Source organism: Plasmopara halstedii, assembly GCF_900000015.1.
Source record: "Plasmopara halstedii genome assembly, contig: Scaffold_117, whole genome shotgun sequence".
Classification (NCBI taxonomy): domain Eukaryota; phylum Oomycota; class Peronosporomycetes; order Peronosporales; family Peronosporaceae; genus Plasmopara; species Plasmopara halstedii.
In genome coordinates, this window is record NW_020187038.1 from 40,897 (window position 1) to 56,940 (window position 16,044).

At 41.0% G+C, this 16,044-nt stretch overlaps 7 protein-coding genes across 7 annotated transcripts in view; 2 read left to right on the forward strand and 5 right to left on the reverse strand.

Moving 5' to 3' along the window:
• Positions 1-2,345: 2,345 nt before the first annotated feature.
• Positions 2,346-3,241, reverse strand: PHALS_00595 (RWP-RK domain; the record flags this gene model as incomplete). Its single annotated transcript, XM_024717779.1, has 3 exons — positions 2,346-2,665; positions 2,716-2,872; positions 2,990-3,241. The coding sequence occupies 3 exons, from the start codon at positions 3,239-3,241 to the stop codon at positions 2,346-2,348; spliced, it is 729 nt and encodes a 242-aa protein (XP_024586820.1).
• A 1,202-nt stretch (positions 3,242-4,443) lies between these two features.
• On the forward strand, positions 4,444-5,178 carry PHALS_00596 (hypoxanthine phosphoribosyltransferase; the record flags this gene model as incomplete). Its single annotated transcript, XM_024717790.1, has 2 exons — positions 4,444-4,449; positions 4,516-5,178. 2 exons carry the CDS (start codon positions 4,444-4,446, stop codon positions 5,176-5,178), a joined length of 669 nt encoding a protein of 222 aa, XP_024586821.1.
• A 65-nt stretch (positions 5,179-5,243) lies between these two features.
• Positions 5,244-5,644, reverse strand: PHALS_00597 (BolA (bacterial stress-induced morphogen)-related protein; the record flags this gene model as incomplete). Its single annotated transcript, XM_024717801.1, has 3 exons — positions 5,244-5,321; positions 5,381-5,542; positions 5,594-5,644. 3 exons carry the CDS (start codon positions 5,642-5,644, stop codon positions 5,244-5,246), a joined length of 291 nt encoding a protein of 96 aa, XP_024586822.1.
• Positions 5,645-5,766: 122 nt separating this feature from the next.
• PHALS_00598 (WD40 repeat protein) lies at positions 5,767-10,267 on the forward strand (the record flags this gene model as incomplete). Its single annotated transcript, XM_024717812.1, has 2 exons — positions 5,767-10,127; positions 10,192-10,267. The coding sequence occupies 2 exons, from the start codon at positions 5,767-5,769 to the stop codon at positions 10,265-10,267; spliced, it is 4,437 nt and encodes a 1,478-aa protein (XP_024586823.1).
• Positions 10,268-10,704: 437 nt separating this feature from the next.
• PHALS_00599 (Winged helix-turn-helix DNA-binding domain) lies at positions 10,705-11,262 on the reverse strand (the record flags this gene model as incomplete). Its single annotated transcript, XM_024717823.1, has 1 exon — positions 10,705-11,262. The coding sequence occupies one exon, from the start codon at positions 11,260-11,262 to the stop codon at positions 10,705-10,707; it is 558 nt and encodes a 185-aa protein (XP_024586824.1).
• A 1,843-nt stretch (positions 11,263-13,105) lies between these two features.
• On the reverse strand, positions 13,106-13,726 carry PHALS_00600 (Winged helix-turn-helix DNA-binding domain; the record flags this gene model as incomplete). Its single annotated transcript, XM_024717834.1, has 1 exon — positions 13,106-13,726. One exon carries the CDS (start codon positions 13,724-13,726, stop codon positions 13,106-13,108), a length of 621 nt encoding a protein of 206 aa, XP_024586825.1.
• Positions 13,727-16,023: 2,297 nt separating this feature from the next.
• PHALS_00601 (PXMP4, PMP24) overlaps positions 16,024-16,044 on the reverse strand; it is a gene marked incomplete at both ends in the record, with an annotated part of 3,335 nt that continues 3,314 nt past the window's right edge. Inside the window, one exon of the mRNA XM_024717845.1 lies at positions 16,024-16,027. Coding sequence (XP_024586826.1) covers positions 16,024-16,027 — 4 coding nt within the window. The remainder of the gene's footprint in view (positions 16,028-16,044) is intronic.

Genomic DNA, 16,044 nt, shown 5'->3' on the forward strand with positions numbered 1-16,044 from the left:
ATATTAGGAGATGTGCGCGTTGCGCCCAAGGTCTTCGACCACCAATCAATTCATGGCTCATGGTACTCCAAGCATGCCATTCCAAGGATTAGGTCATACCTTGCATCCAAGTCTAAGACTAGACAGCGTTCTACGCTATCAAAGTCACGGAACTGAGGTCCACAGGGACTCTCAGCACAGTGGCACAAGCCCCCGTCGCTAAGCGAACAGTGACGGTGTCACTTAACCGCGCTTCCAGCCATTTAGCATACAGCTGACTTCCTTCGCTCGTGGATCGTCGTGCATAATTGCCCGAAGAACCAAAATCGACAATGATTTTTCATAGTTTATCAAAGCCCTTCACGGTCGCTTTTACGACCAGCAAGCCCGGCTTACACACACGTTCCGTGTTCAAGAGCACGCAGCTCTTTGGCGCTGAGGCTCATCAGAACTCAGTTCCCCCCAGTAGGGCACCCCAGCCGCCCACTGGATGGTCTCGTTTCCCCGCGTCAAATCCGACTGGCTAAAAGCGGGATATCGGTTCGACGAACTTGAGCAAGGGCAACCCAACCGAAGGTGACGGGTGTCTCAACAAACAAAACACCGTCGGGTGTTGAATAGCGGTCCAGCAGCTTGGGGCTCTGCTCTCTCTCTCTCTCAGAATAGCTGAGGTCCATCCGCTCATGCCCACTCAACGAGCTATGAGGGTGTGCATTCCAACCAAGTCGTGCTGACTTAAGTTGAATTCGGCAATCAATGCCACATTCGCCGCTTCTTCAAAAGAAGACGGATGCACACAGAATACTTCCGTTCCGGCCACGCCAGTGCGAAGACCCTCCATAACGACGGTCACTGCGACCGCCTCGGGGAGAGGATCTGCTGCCATTTCGGCAATTTGAATTCTCAACTCTTGGACAAAGTCCGCCGACTCCTTCTTGCCCTCTCGGGCCGCGATCACACGCGATATGGTTAGGCGACGAGAACACTCGCAAAAGCTGACACTTCAGCTCCTCCCAGGAGGTGAATGCAGCATCAGCCGAAGCACCGCACGTTAGTGCCTATTTTCGTGCTCGATCCCCGAGCTTGGAGATAGCTAGCACCACGCGCTGTTGCTCGTTCTGGAGAATGGCGGATGCCATAGCCATCTCGACCTCTCTTACCCAGAGCAGGAGATTCTCTTTATCCCATTCCTCGAAGCTAAAAACGCTCACCATGATCGGCCTGGGCTGGGAGGAGTTATCCGTCGTCGACGATGGCGTCATGGACGTAGTCGACGCTGATAGCTTCTGCTGTAGTGCTCTAGCAGAGCATTTTCATAGCTCGAAAACTTCTGGGCGTGCGTTTATTGCTTCGGGCCCATGCGAAACAATGTGCTTCACGCCTTCAAAGCCCAGCAGGAACATCAGCTCATCAAGCTCTGGGACAAATAGGAGTATTGCTCCATCCCCACAGAGGATCAGTCGTAGAGACTCAGCGTAGATAGACTACAAGTGCTACCAAGTGCGGCGGGGCTGCCGTAGCTCTTTGCTTAGAGAAAGCTAAGCTTAGGTCACCAACCTTAAGTTCTTTACAAGAACCAGTACGGGTGTAGCAGATTGCAATCCGCTACCTTCAAGTACTTAAAACCTTAACCAAGGAAAAGACGCTCTTTCGTTTAAAACTGAAACTATATTAAATTGTTTTAGTTGTGGCAGAGCCGCCAATATCGAAAACCTTAGGTTTTAATACAGTAAAATGTAATTGATAAATTGATATTTTTACTACTATTGTTATGATGTAGCCATATTATTGTGTGATTACACTAACTGATGTAATCCACACCGATGGATCGACCGGCCCTTTCATACAAGTGTACGTGTAACCCCGTTACTAAATAAGTATAATAAACAAGCAAAGTAAGTAAATACCTTGATATGAGCGAATCTCCGGATCGCTACTGAGTAAAGCGTACTAGCCCATACTCTTTGCGTTTGCTAACGTGGAATCTAAGATCCAAAGCTTCCTGCGCAAACTGTGTGGTAACCCCGTTGCACATGAGAAACACCAGAGTTCTTGTTCTCAAAAATGTCTTACTTTAATATGTTGGCGAAAAAATTGAGAGATAAGCTTGAGTGAATCACAGAGTTATGTTATTGTGGTATGTAAAAAGCATCATAAATATAATAAAAATCGTTGCTTTGTTCCCACCCGATGATATCTTCAAACCCTGTGATGTGATTAAACATAACAATCTCAAAATTTTAGTGCGCATCTGTTGGCGACAAATAAAGTAACAGCGTTTCGCTTTATAAAGTTTAGAAATTGCATCGGTAGCAAGTTTGACATATTGTATTGCTGGGTTGCTTTAAACTCAAAGCGTTCTACTGTTACTTCTGTGGTTGGATGGACTCACACACGTTGGCTAAAAACAGTAGCGGAAAGTTGTGATCGAAATCGGAAGAAAAATCAACGTTTTCTTTCTGAACGCCGGGAAGGTGATATGTCAACGACTCACCAGGAACTGGCCGTGGCTTTTGTTGTTGAACTAATAGGGTAGCCGCAACTTTTTTTGATTGACTAAAGCGTTGGTGAGCAAATCGGATTATCTGCTCATATTCCTCTTGTAGACGTCGTAATTTATTGTTGAACTGAGCTGGCGTTATGAATATTAGTTGGTCCTTGACATTTGAATGTTCAGGACTAAAAGCTGAACGAACATCAGCATATATGCAATCTGAATTTTTTTCTGGCTCGTACCAACGACCCCTTGATCGAGCATTGCGGCACGACGGTCCTCAAGCTCAGCGATGCGTCGACGAACAGACGATAACTGTCGATATGGCCATTTGATGATTCGATTACGTCTACAGATACGTTTGAGAGCTGCCTCACAAATTCCAAGTCGCTCTGCTGCCTGGAAACAACTCTTCATTGTCACGGAACTATCTCAAGTGCTTACAAAGCTTCAAAGTACACAAAATGCACTTTGAACGACACTAAAGACGTTAAAAACTTAGCCGTCCAACCTCACCGTCTTTAGAGGCAGGTGATAGACCGTTTGTAGCTGTTCCACATTGAAGTGAATCCGTTGCCGTCGTCTTCGATAGCGAGTAACGAATGCAACTTCTAAGTCGCTTGACGCTTCTTCCTCCTGTTCAATTTGGATGTTATCGACATCGCTAAATTGATCGCTGTCACAACTACTTTCAGTATGACTTGATGAGGCTCGATGTGAACCTAGATCACGCTGGAGGAATGGAAGATTAGGCAGTTCAGAGCTCATGCTATCAAGATAAGAATTAAGAATGAATGTCGATAAAGACGTTGCAATAGCGCTTTGAGAGCGGGCATTTGGTGGTCAAAGGAGTTCGATCTGTTATATCAGACGCCGCAATGATTTTTACTTTCATATCCTTTAAAATGGGATAGTTTGAAATCCAAGTATAGAATTCCGTCACATTAGACTTAATGATACGCACTAGTGTCCAAACGAACCTGCATTTCAGCTCTGATTTCTTATAAAGTTTTTTGAGGACAACTATATCGGGCTTCTCATGCCGCAAGTTAATATTATTTGGTCAAAGATCATACAATTTGTATCTTCGAGACGGTACTAAAACTCTTAGACACATCCTTTCAAAGTAAAGTCAGGCAATCTCCAGCGTAGCAGATTTATATTGGACTTAATGATCGGCAAATAATTGAGGTATTTTCCGATTAAGACCAGTTCATTCGTAACAAAAGGTAGTCATTTCTACTTACAGCCATGGGTATGGCGTTAATGATCTGACCATTCACAGAAATTAATAGGGCCGTCTTCTTTGTGTTCATGGTTGTATTCTTGAAATCAAAATTAAATTGTATTCCCCAGCTCGGCCTTGCTGATAAGACAAGTAGTTTTGATGTCCGTTAAGCTACAGAATGCTCAATGTAGCCAGCCACCTCTTTGTGTACCATGGATAGCCATCTTAACCGCTAAGGCAAGTCATACTAGATGGAAAGACACATGTGACGCTCTCGTGTGCTAAGTGGGCATATTGTGAAATCGCGCCAGAATGAAGAGATCGTTACGATGAAGACCCTTTTGTGAATTGGTCAGAAAGAACAAGTTTGTGAATTTGCACACTAGCTCGACTTTGAGCAATTAAAAATCATTTGGGAGATCCTTACCAGGAATATGCATAGAACCCCCATGTGGTAGATAATCACCGCTAAAATAATTAAAGTTTCTTGTAGTCATAGGATGTAGTAGAAACTCCAGCATTGCTCTTTTCTTCTCACTCCTAGTGTTGCAATAAATTTCGAAAAGTCATCGTCAAGCTATTCTTTAAACACCGCAATATTATATAATTGCTTCACATTACTGATCCTCATGTACTTATTTTATAATATTTGTGTTACTATTATATTTCACACCAATAAATGTACGCACATAAACTGATCACTAAACCTCATTTTATAAAGTGACTACCTGCCTGACTGGACATGACGGTTCGTTCATGCCATGGCGCATGTCAAAATCAATTCCATGAGTTAACTTTTGATTTTCTTCACTAGGTTACACACGAACCCGAACGAGCAATTTATTTAAAAGATGATGCTACGTTCGACAAGACACAGTTCCTGATCCCGCATCATTATCTCGATAGTATTGAGTCGGTGCTAATTCCAAAAGGATTGATCGAAGATCGTGTAGAAAAACTGGCTCAAAACATTCGCGACGCTTATGAAGGGAAGACAATACATCTGGTGTGTATTTTGAAAGGCGGAAGTGCCTTTTTCCATGCTCTCGTGAACCAATTACGACTATATCACAAGTACAATAAGTGTAACTACGTACCCTTCACTTTTGACTTTATCCGAGTGAAGAGTTACGAAGGTACGAAGAGTACAGGTGATGTCCAAATCTCCGGTGCAGATCTTGCCAAGTTTAAAGGCAAGAGTCTGTTGTTAATTGAGGATATTATTGACTCGGGCAAGACCATGGCTAAACTCGTACCGTTGCTCAAACAGTACGAACCTGAGTCCGTACGCGTAGCCAGTCTACTGGAAAAGCGTAACCCTGACAATTGTGGTTTTGTGGCCGATTTTGTTGGCTTCAATATTCCCGACAAGTTTGTGATTGGTTACTGCCTTGACTATAATGAGATGTTTCGCGATCTGGATCACATTTGCATCATCAATGAAGTAGGAATTACGAAATATGCTACGAACTCGTAAAGCTTTATATTAGTAGCATAAGGGAATGAAGTGCCTTAACATATATCAGTACCAAATCTATGTTACTACTTGGTCTGAAATTGCTCTGGCGTCATAGTTTTAATGGTGAGGCCATGCATGCTCTTGATCTCTTCCTTAAGAATCTATAGCACGAACCATTAGTTTCTAACAAGATACAAATTATATTCTAAACCGATCACACCTGATTGACCATACGATGTTGTTTGACGCGTGACTGACCCGCAAAATGTGGTGACACAACTTCGACATCAAACATCGAGCCGCAGCCCCCTGAAATGTCCGTCACTTTAACGTAAATCGCTTCCAACTGTGTCTGAAGCATTGTATGCATTGACTTTTCGACCTTTGAACTTGATCCTCCAGCACTCGATACAAACTGCGCTGAATGACTTACTTTTACTATCGGACGCCTTGTCAACGCCGCAACCATCATTCGTCCACGCATGTCGACGTAATTATTTTAATAATTTGATGAAAAGTATTGAAATTAATAGAACAAACAATCATTTCAATACATTGCCATATTTTTTACGACACAATAAGTAGCCACGTAAGCGTGTGGTTCTAATGTACTTCTGTACTGGACCTCCTCGCACATACGCGACGTCAGCAACACATGAGCGATTAGAAGATGTGGCAATTTCCATGCATCCATCACAACTTGTGTTTGCACGTGTTACAGCTTCTGAAGTAGCATTATGGAGTGCATCACCAGGCATTGGACGCCGTCTCTTAGCGTCTTGTCATCGCAGTGGTCAATATATGGAAAAAGAAGTAAAGAAGGAGATTAAAATGGATCAGGATTTATACGAGAGTGAGTTGCATCAACTTTGGACTGTATGGGTCTCAGGTCATCGTCTAGCTGTGGTGGAAAAAGGCTCACAATTCATCGAGTTTTACGCATTTGATGGATTAATTGAGTTGATAAAACGGAGTAAAACACTCAATTGTCAATTACCCGAAGATAATACGATCAATAATCTTGTGTTAGATCAACCATCATTCCCCGAACCTGAACATGAAGAGAAAGATGATGTTACATCTTTTGTAACAAAACTTAAACTTGTTGCACGATTTATACATGAATTTTCATTAAATCAAGAAGATCAAGAAAAGAATGACAAAGATGTGGCGACGTCAATGAGTGGAATCTCTGGTAGTAAATATGTTTTTGTGGGTATGGCTAGTGGTTTTATTTCTGTCGTGGAAGTCTCTGAGTCATTTGATTTACAGGATGATTCAAGTTCGTGGTTTTCTACACTCGAAAATGCAACTAAATTATGGAAAATTGATGTACGCACGCATCTTGCAATTGCAGATGAAACTCAACCAACGAGTTGTTTTGATCTCACATGTGCAACAAGTGATCCATTGGCACAAATTATGTCGTTACATATAATTGCAACTTTTACAAGTGGCAAATGTTTTATCATAGTTATATCACCTATTGAGAAAAAGATTCAGCAACTTTTGTCATTAGTAAATACCGAGAAAGAAGATATGAGATCAAGTAAATGTTGTACGACAAAATTGGATGCTTCTGGATACAGACTTGCTATTGGATGGTCAGACGGTGGTGTCTCTTTGTTTCAACTATCGACAGAAGAACAGGACACGTCACTTCAATTGTCACAAGTGACACTTTCCTTATCTCCTATTCGAGAACTTAATTTAAAACCATGGGGATATCATTCCAATGATATTGGAGCTGTCACCGCCTTAGCATGGTCTAATGATGGTCAAAGTCTTGCAGTTGGTTATGCATTACGTGGTTTTTCGCTCTTTTCAATTGATGGTTGTCGATTAATGTCAACTTTATCTCAACATCAACAAGAAAGACGTCAAGAAACCAAATTAGTAAATCCTGAAATTTGTGCATTTGGAGTTTTATCATTGGAATGGACACATGAGAATTTTTCTTTACTAGTTGTACCACGTGGAGAAGAAACGACACAAGTTATTGTTTTACCGGAGAAAAAAAACGAAAAGATTTCAAGACGACAAGTTACTGAGGTTATGGATACAATTCAAGTTAAATTAGAAAAAACACAAGATGGATTGTGTTTATCACTATCTGGAGCTGTTGGACGATGTGGTGCATGGGTACGAAGTGACAAGAGTTTTACTAAACGGACAAAAGATGGTACAATAGGTCCTGCTGAAGCGTGTGGTTTGATACATGGAGGTGATTTACTAGTTGGAATTAATGACAATTACGTCATAACATTACCATTTGAAAAAATTGTTCACGAATTAAAAGAATTACCAAATTTTGAACAAGTAACTTTAACATTTTTACGATTAAAATGGGATGTCATCTTTCCATTAGCACTAAATGCCTTGTCTTCGATTGAATTTCAACATCTGCATGGAATTCATCTGCTTGATGATGAAAATCTGTGTATTCGTGAATATGCACTACGTATGCAAGCTTTACATGGTGATTGTGATGTCAATTTACGACCTTCATTAATGGAATTTGAACAACGTGCGAAATTTGACGGATGGGAAACTATGCGTGGTACTTCCACTCAAGTTGCTCAACACAAGTATGTCAAGTTTTTGTTTGCACTCTTTCCAGTGTGGAATCTCACGCATTTTCTCAATGTTTTATTAGCTTTTGGTGAGTCTAGTAATGAGACAAACGAAAACGATAAACATGATCGAGAAAAAATTCTAAAATCTCGAAATGTACCATCCATATCGTTTGCCGAGTATGACTTTGCAAAGATATTACCGCTTTCGACACAAACATCTCGTCTTATGTTACTTGAAAGACAAAGTATTCGCTTAGTAGCAGCTCCAACATTAGATGATCCATGTGCTATCACATCATGTGTTCATTGGAGTGTACCACAAGCGTTTGAAAAGTGTTGTCCACTTCGTTTTGCAGCAATGAGTGCTAGTGGAAAGCATGTGGCTGTAGCTGGACAACGAGGATTTTGTTTGCTCAATGTAGTGACAGGCAAATGGCGAATGTTTGGAAATGTTAATGACGAACACGATATGGTAGTATATGCTCTACTTTGGTTGACAGAAGATGTGATCGTAGTACATTTTACAAGGTGGAGTGAAGAGCATCAAATTGTCCATTTTCAAGTGTATCCAAGAGATCATTTGGATGCCAATGCTTTACTTAATCATCTTGAGTACCCACGTCCAAAAAGTGTTAATTCTAAAGAACCAGATTGTTTTTTGATGATGGAAAGTGACACAACCTCTCGGAATATTTATTGTATCTCACAATATCAAATCTGGTGGTTTCAAGTACAATATTCAGGTACACTTCAGCAACAAAATGTTCAAGTGACAATGAATTTAAAACGTCAAGTTCCATTACCATCTCGAATTCTTAATCATTTCAAGTTATCTCGATATGCTCCACTATCAGATATTGCTATACTTCCTCGATATTCACATTTACAAGAAGAGTCAATAGACTTGCATAAAGATATGGATGAAAATGAAGATGTATCTTGGCTTGCTACTGTTGTAAATCAACTTGTTCATGGTCAAGTACCGGATCAATATACTCCTGAACAAGTATTACCACGCTTTGCATTTCTTGATAAAGAAGGTAATGTTATTGTCTGGGATCCGGAAACAAGATCACAGCGACTTGTGTGTTCAAACATTAGTACAATGACAAGAGTCTTTGTAAGTCCATTAACTTGTGCTTCCTGGCCTTCACCTTGTCGATTAGTGTATGGACTTTACGGTCCAGATGGCATGAAACTTTGGCTTCCATTACTTGATGGTGTCTATTGTACACGCAATAAAGCATTTGATCACGATGAGCGACGTCTAGAGACGTTTCTAGCGTGTCACGATCCATTGCGTGCGAAAACATACGAGATTGAATTCGGTACGGCTCCAGCCACAGCAGAATTGTATGAACAAGTTTTACGAGAGTATGGTATCGTGTTGGATCATTTCTTAACAACTAGACGAATGGACGTAGATGATGAACGTCAAAATCTTCGCGGTTGTGTTATGACAGTTGATGAATGGTCCACAAAGGATCAAATGTTACGTTTTGACATTGATGTGCAATTATTGGGAGCTGATTCGACATTTGGATTACTTGTGGGTGTTTCTCAAGACGTTTATTTTCCATCAGGTGTCTTTCTTCCATGCTATGACGTTTTTGCACGTGTACAACCAATTTTTCATACATTATTGTGCTTTCTTGTACAAAATGAACAACTTTCATGGGCTCAACTTGTGCTTAATGGTATACGCCATCACTTTGCATTGTCTACTGCTACGCAAGAACTTTTCTTGCATTCAATACTTGAAAGTTGTTATGTTGAACAATGTTCGCTTGATAAAGTTAAGACAGCAATAACATTATTGCGAGAAGGAAACGAGTCGCGAGATATTGTAGAATATTGCGAAATTATTGCACATGTAGCTCGAAAGAGTGAACCATCTCGATTACAAATATTGTTTCCTGCTGCTGGTGATCCAATGGAATTATTAAGACTTTGTCAACAACGCTCTGAGCTCCGCACAGCAGCGAATTTTCTACTTATTTTAGAAGAATGCTCAACAGTATCGGGCTCATCTTTGCCTTTGCGAATGGAAAGTGCTGCAGAATTATTGAAACAATGTATTGATCAGGAAGAATGGAGATTGGCACAACATGTTGTACGAGTTGCGCGAGAATGGAACCATCCACAATTAATTGGGACGGAAACTTGTGGCAATACTATTGATGAACAATTGGCTTCTTTGGTCTATGACAATCTTGTGCGTGGTGAGTACGAGCGCGTCGTATGGTGTATTGAAGATTTGCAAGCAAAATTGCCGCTTAAAACTCGAGAAGAGCGTGAAAACGATGTAAAAGCTTTTATTGGTGATAGTTCTGTTATGGTTGCTCGATTGGTTCAAGCGTTTATTCAAGAAAATAAGCGGCGACAACTGCGGTAAGTATTTTATGTGCATTGTAGAGTGATTGAAGTTTTATTGATTGTTTGTTTGGATTAATAGGATCCTCTTACAAGCTGTGACGGAAGCTCACTATGACGAGTGGATAGCACGATTAAGACACGTTATGGAGCAATAACAAGTATTGGAACTTGCAAAAGTATTCCAATAATCAATTTAAGGCTTTAGAGACAACAAAGGACATGTTCATTTCTCCGAAGTCTTGTATTCTATCCAACAAGTTATGATTGTACGTTTGAGCAATTACTTTGACGACGATCTCATCTAGTTAAAGAAAAAAGTGTGCTTTTGATGTTCAGTATATTGCGTTTGTTTAAACACTTTGGCCTATATGTTCTTCGTTATTCTGTCTCTTTAAGCCACATCCCATGAGAGAATCTTTCATGAATTCAAGGAGTTAATCACTGGATAATGATCGTCTTTCGAAAGGATCTCAAGACCAGAGCAGAAGATGTCAATTTGTCAGAAACCACAATATTCGTATGGTAGAATACTCGTCAATGTTTGTGCTGTTATACATTAAAATTATTCACTGGAAGATCGATGTAACTAATTCTAAGTCTCTTTGCAGTCGAATGGTAGCCGTGCAAACGCACGACCAGCCTCTGTGAGCTCAATTTGGTTGTGATTTAACATTGTCAAGACATTCGCAGCGGTTTTATCGTCGGCACTCTCCAGTGACTGACTATGAATACGATCTGCAAGTGAACAACTGGCTTTGGCCCGTGCAAGCGAGCGCTCGTGTCGAATACGCTGTGCATCTTCACGTGAAATTGTTAACCGATTGATGGTGTGTCGTTTTGACTTCATAAGACGATAGGGCCACACGATGCCGAGACGTCGACAATTTCGTTTGACAGTAACCGTAGCAACTCCTAGCTGTTGAGCAGCTTTACGCTGTGACATATGAAAGTATTTGGCCATCTCTTCGGTGGAGAAATCAAACACAATGCGACTCTTACGACTTCTTTTCATGGGGCTTACGATCGGAAGTAAACGAGCTTCACTGTTATTCACAGTAGGCGATGTTAGATAGCATGGAGCTTGTGAACGCGTTGTTGATGCAAAGATCATGACAGGATCCGACTGTTCCACACGGTGCAGTGACTGCATGACGTTTAAAGTACTGGACGGTGAGACACATATGGGATAAGGTTGCATGCTTCTTTGGGGTGATGAGGGTGGCCGAATGAATTCGAGAATGACTTGTTTCGAGTACGATGTCGTTCTGTCTCGAGCATATTAGACAAAGGTATTCTTTCAAGTAGATAAGTAGGCTAGTGAGCGACTGTAGTAGCCTACTCGAACGTTCTTCTAGTTGATTGATACGGACGGTGACATCGACGGTCGGATACTTTGCTCTCGCCATCGCCTGTCTCTTGTGGGATCATCTTAGTATGTAGACGAGACGCATTCGAGTCTAGGAGTGATACATGGTCTTAACATTCGTAGCGACAGCTGTTGATGCTTCAACTGGCGACAAGTGAGCCTGTGGAGCAAACTTTGACCTTTTGTTGCTTAAAAATCGAAAGATAATCAAGATGGAAACACTCACTTATCTAGAATGCACAGCTGACGTACGACTGGCTTTATCTCTCCATTTGATACCAGACCTAAGGACTTGATTGATTGGTATAGTGCGAAATGAGGTTAACTCATGGCTATTTGACGCTTGACGACGGACGACGTAATGGATATGGTCAGGAAGATGTCATATCGGATCATCTTTCGATACAAACGTATCATAGCTACGTTAAGGACTAGATTTTGATGCTGAAAGAAATGCTTTAAACTATATGCTGACCTCATCGAATCTTTTAAAAGCCAGGTGGCACCGTTGCACAGATGTGCGGTTGTCCACGGTGCAGAACAGAGATTACAATTGCGTAGTTTATGAAGAAAAAGAGAGTTGTTACGATCGTAAACACCCTCGAGCTCCTAATAAATGATTACGACCAGATTACGACAGGGTTCGAGTGTTAAGAGCTTGACAATCTGCTAACAAATCTCTTGTCTGCATGGCTAGTTAGGAATCCAGAGATTCATTAAGAGATCGTAAACGGTGAACTACCTAACAATTGGAATACGATTTTTGTATGGATATCTTTCTTAATCTTGCAGAGTTATGTTACATCACTGTTCCATGTCTCAAAGATAGGAATTAGACCGTCCGAATCAAAAGATAGTGATGATATCAAGCTGACAATATTTCTTAGCTTAGTCTGATAAGGTTCCTACAAGAAATACAAAAGGATTGACGAATATACATCAGTGTGCTTCTATCACCTTTGCGATCAATATTGATAGCATTGAATATGATTAGAACTTGCACGATTATAAACGGCTTACGCGTTATTGTCGCTTCAAAAGAGGATATGCATCATGCCTCTTTATTAGACAAGTCACTTTATCAAGCAAAGCAGTGAGCGCGCTGATTTAAAGACGTTTAATCTTCCATTCCCTTGCACTCTTCTCATTTCAGCATATCCATTGTATCTTATAGATTGAAGCAAGTTTTCGTTAATTTAAATCATGCTTAAATTCTATGGAAGACATGTAATACTGTGATGCTTTTCTTGCATTCAACTGCTTCCTTACATTTATTTACTTTTTGGTAGTTGTTAATACTTATCAGTGCATAGCTAATGTAGAGAAGTGAAAATCTCCAAAGTGATCATCAAGGACTCACCCATGCTGCATTGTATGTGATTGCAATATAACTTTTATACTTGTGCTTCAAAAAATACATCTCTACTTCTGCTATTCACAACTCTAAAGAGTGAGTTCTAATAGCTGTAAAACACAATGCCGAACACAAGAGACAATCATGTTACTTACGTTCTTAAAATTTATTTTAACGTTAGTTTTCAGAGAATATTCTATTGATCTACAATTAGTGAACATGTGACGCTGCTATTCCATCAGCAGAACCACGTTGAGATATAAGGTAGTAACACTATTCGAGAGTCGCCATACAGTCTAATGGTAATCGTGCAAAGGCACGACCAGCCTCCGTGAGCTCAACGTTGCCGACTTTACTGTAACTCGGTGCTGTCATTACCTCCTCTTTGTTGGAAGCATCGGATAATCGTCTACGGCTATGCATCAATTTGGTACGACCGGCTTTTGCATGTTCAAGCGCACGCATGTGACGAATGCGCTGTGCATCCTCACGTGAGATAGCAGACCAGTTGATGGCGTGTTTTTTTGATTTCATGAGTCGGTAGGGCCATACGATGCCAAGACGTCGACAATTACGCTTGATAGTAACCGTAGCAACCCCGAGTTGCTGTGCAGCCTCGCGTTGTGACATATGAAAGTACTTAGCCATCTCTTCGGTAGAAAAATCAAAGACGACGCGACTCTTTCGGCTTCTCTTTGAAGGGCTGACCGCGGGAGGCAAACGCGTCCCACTGTGACTCATAGTGGGCGATGCCAGATGATAAAGAGCTTTCTTTGGTGTTGTGGATGGAAAGACCAAGTCGGGGGCCGACTGTTGCTGGCATGGATGACGGTGTAGTGGATTCGGGACGGTAAAGGAGATGGACGGTGACATACACACAGGCAAAGGCGACATGCTCATCTTGGCGGACAAAATGGTCGAATTTGAAGTGAGAGTAGTCGAATAAATTTGAGAATGACTTGTTTCACTCGAGACGCAGTTTCATCTCGGTGAAGGGGCTCGAAGGCATCAAACAAGTAGGCCAATGAACGACCGTAGTGCCCTACTCACTTTTCGATATATATGAGCGACACTAGCCCAACCGACCGCCGGATACTGTACTCTCGCCATCGCCTGTCGCTTTCGGGGTCATCTTAGTCTGGAGACGTGACGTGATCGAGCCTAGCAGTGATATGTGGTCCTGGTGATGGTGGCGACTGCTTTTGACGCTTCAACTGGCGACAAAGTGAGCCGGCTACGCAGCATTGACCCTTTCAATGAAAAATACGAAGAATAAGTTCACAGAAATATTTATTAGTTTGAAAGGGATAGTGTGACCCTGATGCTTTTTACGTTTGAACCAGTAACACAACCACTTGCTGCCTGACGCAATTGCTTTAGCACATTCGCGTACATTGTACATGTGCTTGTTTGATCTAGAACATACATCGCGAAGTTAGAATGTTTCGGATGTTGATTAACTTGTTCGAAATGAAACGTTTCAGGTTTACGGTTATTTATCTGTTCGCACGTTACGTGCGCATTTCAGTATGGAATGGTATTAATGACGTACCATATCTACAAACTGAACGGCCCAACTTACTTATATCAATCAATGAGCGTCTACCGTACGTAGATTGATTTTTTTTGATGAGTTTTTGAAGCTGAACCTATTCTTACATTTCTGCTTGGCAAACCGGACTGAAAAAAAGTATTCCGTCTTTTGTCGCAATGGCGTCATTACTCTGTGATGATAAGAGAGTGAGCGCATCTTCTCATCTCGGCATCGAGGCTTGCTGAGAAATCTAAGTAGGTACAAGTGACGGGTCTTTGTCACAGCGAAAGTCCATAAAAGATCGAAACAAATTAGCGCACCTCAGATCTGGCAAGTCAAAGAATATTTAAGATTTTATCGCTAATGAGCTCCCAATTTGCTGACTCCACATATGGGTATTCAAACTATCTGATAAACTTTCACACTGGTACAAATTGGTGTTCCTCAATGAGAATAGATCAAAGACATGAATACTGTGAAGAAAACTCTGCTTTATATGCATCTCTGATGGTCGCTTTGAGCCAGAATTTGAATCTGTATAACGAGTACGCAATTTATCGTTTCCCTCACTTGACAATGTTGGAGTGCAGAGGACAATAGGTACTTGCTGCCATTTACTAAATTTGTTGAAAGAATTCTTTCGCTGTTTTGCCATGAGCATAGATGTCTAGAAATGTCGTGATGTCCACATCAATTTCTTTTGAATAAGACCAAGCATTTCCAGCTCTGAGCTAGACATAGTCTACCTGCTTTGTAATTACAATGATTAAAAATGGTGACTCGACTAAAGCCTTCCTTCCACCTTAATGAATTGTGAGCGATTTAAACTTGCAGCTTACATGTCAGCGACCGCATTTTGCGCAGTTCTCAAGATTTACGTAATTCTACTAAATGACACTAATATGGAAAGCTCTCGAAACGACATTTTAAGATACTTACAGCAGGGTTCAGTTACGACTAATATCGGTTACAGCTGGACAACTAGCGGTTACTCATGGACAAATTGAGTGTAAAAAACACCAGACTTTTTCTTTCACCGTTACACAATTTTTATGATTTATTTCAACTTGATTTTCTCTGCTAAATTTGACAAATCCGGCCGTCAGATGTGAAATTTTAAAGCGTGCTTATCCTGTATGACTGCACTGGCTTCGAAAACACCAATAACTCATATCGCAATGGCCTCATCAGTTGAATAAAATGTTTAGCAAGAATGTTGCTCGATAGATCCGAATTTCTAGATAATCTGCAGAAAGTTTATTTATCGCTTGCTACCTCGAGTGCTGTCTTAAACACTATTTGAACGTAATGTGTGTTGTCTAGGCCACTAAAAATCGCGTAGATGAATTGTTGAGTCGATTTTGAATTACTGACTTCCCAAGCTATCAACTAGAAAATGAAAATACTCTCTTTTAAATTTATATTTGCTACATTGCCAGCTTTTGAAGACAAAGACATACAATAATACGATTGTGTTCGGGCCATTATCTCGACAGACTGACTCGATGCATGATAAATAAACCCATCACGACGATAGGCACAAACAATCACAAATACTCCGTATGGTATCTACCTGCTTGACTCAAAGGAGTCAAAAGGCTGAATTCTACACTGCATGGAAGTCAAACGAATTTTGCAATATATTCATATTTAAGCGCTACCTTAAAAAAAAAAAAAA